Source organism: Camelina sativa, chromosome 11, assembly GCF_030686135.1.
Source record: "Camelina sativa cultivar CO46 ecotype springtype chromosome 11, ASM3068613v1".
Lineage (NCBI taxonomy): Eukaryota > Viridiplantae > Streptophyta > Magnoliopsida > Brassicales > Brassicaceae > Camelina > Camelina sativa.
Genome location: NC_141890.1, coordinates 11,974,298 through 11,980,360, shown reverse-complemented (window position 1 = coordinate 11,980,360; position 6,063 = coordinate 11,974,298). Strand labels below are relative to the sequence as shown.

The window sequence follows — 6,063 nt, the reverse complement described above, 5'->3', positions numbered from 1 at the left end:
TTTTCTAATGACATATTTGCATTATAAAGATAATTAAAAGAAAAAATCATATGGGCTCAATTAAAGCCTCTAATAAAGTTTACGTTCAGACACGGTCCACGTTGGCCCAAAGATGAAGTAACGCATACGCCAGGAACTTAAATTATTAGCTTAGAACGAAAACATTATAAAGGCAATATTTCAAATCTTGAACAAACAATACCGCAAACCAAAGAGCAAGACAAAGCGATCAAAAACCCTAATCGGCTAAATCCTCTCTTCTTCTTCTTCTTCTTCTTCTTCTTAATTTTTTCCGGTAAAATTCTTCGGCTGAAGAATAATAATGGAAACTAAAAGTTATCAACATCCCTCGCCAACTCCTCCACATAATCCCGTCGAATCGTTGTACTTAGGAAGCTTTGTCACTCTGATTTCTAACCACGATCTGCGTTACGAAGGCATTCTCTATCATCTCAATCTTAAAGATTCGACTTTAGGTCTCCAAAACGGTACTGATTTCGATTCCAAAACCTCCATGATTAATTTGTTCTTTTCTTGTGGTGCAATCTTTAGATAACATATAGGGTTTTTCGTTGGTTGAATGTTTTGTGCAGTGATATGTTATGGCTCAGAGGGAAGGAACAAAAAAGAGTTTCAAAATTATCCCTCTAACAAAGTTTACGATTACATTCTTTTCAGCGGAGCTGACATTAAGGTTAGTTTACATTGTGTTTATTTGATTTGTGAGGCATAAACACCATTAGAGTTAGAGATATACTAATTCATGTAGTATTTGATCTCCAGGAAATTATAGTTAAGCCTCCTCCGAGCTTTACGGGTTGTGGTTATTGTTTAGCAAGAGGAACTGCATGTAGTAAATCTTGTCATGCTACAAAACCACCACTCCCTATGATTATCTCATCGAACAATCGAACCGGTGCTAATATACATCCGAAACTTCGGTTGATAACTAGTGAAAACATCATCAAACCGCAAGCTTTGATGATAGATTCTAATGCTGTCTCAGTTATGGGATCAGTCAATGATGGAGTTCGCATTGCTTCTCAACCACAGTTTCCCGGTTCATCAAACTTCTATAACCCTTATGTTTACCAGTCTATGTATATGCCTTATAACGTACTTAATCAAGCTCCAATGAATGCTGCGACATCGCCGTATTTGCCTCATCACTCATCTGCCTCCGAGATGACGTTTGCTGCAACTGATGATCAAAGCTTTTTCACCACGTTTCCGCCTGCTCCACAGGTAATCTCATAGAGACTCTCTTTATTTTTATGATGTTTGTTTTGTATACCTTATGCACCACCATGCCATAACTATTTCACTTGTCTTTTTTGGTTGTAGAACTATAAAGGAATTAAGTTTGATACTAGGAACTTCAAACAGTACAACATATGGGGTCCGAATCCTCACAGAAACAATAAAGAAGATATTGCAAGCCAAGGTGATATTATATCTCTAGCTTAGTTTAGTAGAGATCGCTTTGATGTCAGATGTTCAAGGTCTTGACTATTAACTAATTTCGGTAATGCGACATCTGTTATTGTTTTTTCGTGTGCAGCCTGCTTATAATATTGACGATCCTTCTTACATGATTCCGCGCAATCCGTTTGAGCCTATTGCAAGACCTGTGAAACATACCGAGGTTTGTTTTGACACCTTTTTAGCTTTAGTTATCCACTGCAAGAAGTAAATTCCAAGTTACGAGAAAGAGCGAGCATCTCTCTCCCTCTAAAAAAGAAGATGTTCTTTTATTCATAATCTTAGTAACTTCATATTTTTCAGGTATTTGGAAATTACATACAGAGGAGCCTTCAATTACAATACACCTTGCTGACTTATGAATCTCTGTTGGTTTTAGCTTTTTTTTTTTTTTTTTTTTTTGAGTCGATATCTTTTGTGGCACATATCATTGACAAGTTGATCTGTCTTATCATTAAAACTAAGGATTTTAGAGAGAATGTTGTTTTCTTTTCTTCTTCTATAGCAAACACTGATATGTCTTCAAAACATATGTACGTACAGGTCTTTACTGTCTTTTTTTCTATTTTTCCATATTATGTTTTTCTCTTTTCGATCATGTTGAGTTTTTTTTACTTAAATCTGAATAGGTCAACTATGGTTGACTAGGTATTGGTCCTGGGTGGGGGTATCTCTCACACGTGTGAAGTCTTCTTTTCGTTATTTTGTGTGTTATAACTTGTAAGTATATATCGTAGATTAGTCAGAGTTATGTAGCCCACTAGTTGTGCTTGTGGGGTTATAACTGGGAACGAATCTTCCTAATCGTCAGTCATAACTCATAAGTTGAGATAATAGAAGAAAATAACATATATGATGCATAATTATTATACACAAGTTGTCACGACGCTCTTTAATTGGTATCCTTTGTGACCTTAAGTGGTTGATGGGTGCTATGTCCATTGAACATTCCCAATATAAGTGCGTTAACCATTAATTATATACAACTTTGTAAAATAATAACAAATCCTTTGTTTCTCCTTTTGCTTTACATCACTTATTTTATTTATACTAGGGTTTTTGTCCAGACTTGTACAATTTTAGGATATCATTTTCAACCTTTTTTTTCCTAAAATCATTTTCAACTTTTCATATATTTACATTTTACTCACAGAAATTCAAAATTAAATTTACACATTCCAACTTTGAACCTTCGTTGAAAATTACATTTGAACATTACAAAAAGTTACATTTACAAATTCAAAATATAGCGGTTATATCTATATTTTAATATTTTGAAATACATTTCACAATCTACTCTTTTAGCTATAATAAATTACAAAGTTAATCTCTAGAAAATTTTTACAAAATATAACTAAAATATGGCTATAAAATCACAAATAAAATCAGTTCATAAAATATCTCTATTAATTGATTCCTATTTACCTAAATTAATTTTGGTTTATATTTATATAATCTTTACATTTAACATAGCATTCCTAAAATATATCTACAATAAATTTATGTTTTTCTTCAAAATTAAAATATCTCAATTTTTTCTAAAAAAAATAAAGAAAAAATCTAATATTCTACAAATTTTATTTCAGATTTAAATTAAAATGTCGGCATCAAAATATTATATTTAAGAAAATGAAACTGATTTTTCCTTCTACATTACAAAAAAAAAGTTCATAATTTTGATAATCAAATAAAACATAAGTTGTGTCATTTGGGTTAAATATTTAAAAAATAAATTAATATACCATGGGTTAAAATCCGTTATAAAGTGTGTTATAGTGCAGATTTCCCTTTAATTAATCAGAAAATAAACAAAATTTTAAAATCGTATATAAATGAATGATATTAGTTTAGTGTACATAGTAGTATTAGTATATAATTGAATTTGTATGTGTTTGAAGCAAATACAATATATTATTTTATCCCATAACAACATTATGTTACATGATACCACGATATCGGTTATAAATAAATACTCCACTTATTTTACGATTTAACAAAAACTTTTTTTTTTCTTTTTGCAAATAAGTCTCTTGTATTTACCAAAATTCATCTATTTTTTAAAACATATATAAACCAAAAAAAGAAAAAAAAACTATAAACTATCATCATTTGAAAAAAACTGGAAAAACTTTGATTGCTTCATAGGCGTCACCTGTGTAGAAACGGGTTGAGTATGTTATGCTCAATGACAGATTGCCTGCATAATTATTTATTAGGGAGGGTAAAGATTGTAGTAGTAAAATAAATATAGATTGTCTACCTCCATAAGACTTTGGATTGACAGCTGTGATTATTAGTATTGTTGATTTGCCAACAATAGAAGCATATAACTTTCTAAATTCAGCTGTACATCCATCCCATACCATGATACGGACATTGTTATCACTGCATATACATAGAAAAATTAAGTTCTAGTAGGTGGGAGAAAACGTGTAAAAGATAGATGGGATTAATGGAAAACTTACTTAGCTAGTCGCAAATATAAAGTAATTTTGTCTTCTGAGAATGTGTCATCTAAACTGGTACCTTGAATCTTTGTTAGTTCCCCAACAACATATGGAAGGTGAATACTTGTTAGAGGATGAGCAAATAAATATATGAGCAAACTATCATGTTGATAGACATAAATATTGAGGTAACACTACCAGGTAAATGTTGATTAGTTCCAGCAAGAGTCCACAATTCGTTTTGTTGTCGAAACCGAAACATCTCATGTGGAATCACGGCTGTGTTTCCTTCTATGGATGTAAGGATGGTGCCATCCAAGAACTTAATGACGTAGGGATGATCTGTTAGTCTATATTGTGGATAGCTAGTATCCACTTGGAATTCAGAAATATTGTAGATGCTCCCCTCGTGAAGGTCAACCCTGAAGCGGTAAACTCGGTATTGGGGTATTGAAACTTGAATTAAAGTAGACTGCATTACATTTTCTTCCTCTATTAATCTTAAAAATATAGAAGATAGAAAGCTATATATAAATGTATGGAAGTTGTATACATGTTCATCAGTAGGAGGAAATCTAGGCTGATAATTTTGCCAAAATGGAAAGCTTTTGCATGCCATTTACGTAGAAGGCGGCAACACAACCTGAGGAACACGTCTTGGCTGAAGGTCCTTCAATGGAATGGTATTCATAATTGGTAATGTTGAAGGTCGTTGTAATGAAAATATGGAAAGATAGGTAATTTATAGAAGGAACCGATATGTAGGATTTGTTTTAAAAATTTTATATTGGGAATTAATGAGTGACGATTTGATTACATTTAATGAGATCATGGAGGTTTTTAGAATATATGAATTCCTAACGTTTATATGGCAATAAATTTAGGAGATCGTGGGCCAAAGCGTTTTTGAATATAGGACTATAAATTGCGTAATAAAGAGAATTGTTGACCTCTACAATTGAGAAGATCGTGCGCAATTTAAGAGAGGCAATTAAGAAAAATTAAGTTCTAGTAGGTGGGAAAAAATGTGTAAAAGATAGATGAGATTAATGGAAAACTTACTCAGCTAGTCGCAAATATAAAGTAATTTTGTCTTCTGAGAATGTGTCATCTAAAATGGTATCTTTGTTAGTTCCCCAACAACATCAGGAAGGTGAATACTTGCTAGAGGATGAGCAAATAAATATATGAGCAAATTATCATGTTGATAGACATAAATATTGAGGTAACACTACCAGGTAAATGTTGATTAGTTCCAGCAAGAGTCCACAATTCGTTTTGTTGTCGAAACCGAAACATCTCATGTGGAATCACGGCTGTGTTTCCTTCTATGGATGTAAGGATGGTGCCATCCAAGAACTTAATGACGTAGGGATGATCTGTTAGTCTGTATTGTGGATAGCTAGTATCCACTTGGAATTCAGAAATATTGTAGATGCTCCCCTCGTGAAGGTCATCCCTGAAACGGTAAACTCGGTATTGGGGTATTGAAACTTGAATTAAGGTAGACTGCATTACATTTTCTTCCTCTATTAATCTTAAAAATATAGAAGATAGAAAGCTATATATAAATGTATGGAAGTTGTATACCTGTTCATCAGTAGGAGGAAATCTAGGCTGATAATTTTGCCAAAATGGAAAGCTTTTGCATGCCATTTACGTAGAAAGCGGCCACACACAACCTGAGGAACACGTCCTGGCTGAAGGTCCTTTAATGGAATGGTACTCATAATTGGTAATGTTGAAGGTCGTTGTAATGAAAATATGGAAAGATGGGTAATTTATAGAAGGAGCCGATATGTAGGATTTGTTTCAAAAAATTTTATATCGGGAATTAATGAGTGACGATTTGATTACATTTAAGGAGATCATGGAGGTTTTTAGAATATATGAATTCCTAACGTTTATATGGCAATAAATTTAGGAGATCGTGGGACAAAGCGTTTTTGAATATAGGACTATAAATTGCGTAATAAAGAGAATTGTTGACCTCTACAATTGAGAAGATCGTGGGCAATTTAAGAGAGGCAATTAAGAAAAAATAAGTTCTAGTAGGTGGGAAAAAACGTGTAAAAGATAGATGGGATTAATGGAAAACTTACTCAGCTAGTCGCAAATATAAAGTAATTTTGTC

General features: G+C 32.7%; 1 protein-coding gene across 1 annotated transcript; it reads left to right on the top strand.

Moving 5' to 3' along the window:
* Positions 1-322: 322 nt before the first annotated feature.
* LOC104727917 (uncharacterized) lies at positions 323-2,126 on the top strand. The gene is made up of 6 exons (XM_087472367.1): positions 323-488; positions 594-694; positions 784-1,245; positions 1,355-1,444; positions 1,562-1,645; positions 2,112-2,126. The coding sequence occupies exons 1-6, from the start codon at positions 323-325 to the stop codon at positions 2,124-2,126; spliced, it is 918 nt and encodes a 305-aa protein (XP_087328493.1).
* Positions 2,127-6,063: the final 3,937 nt, after the last annotated feature.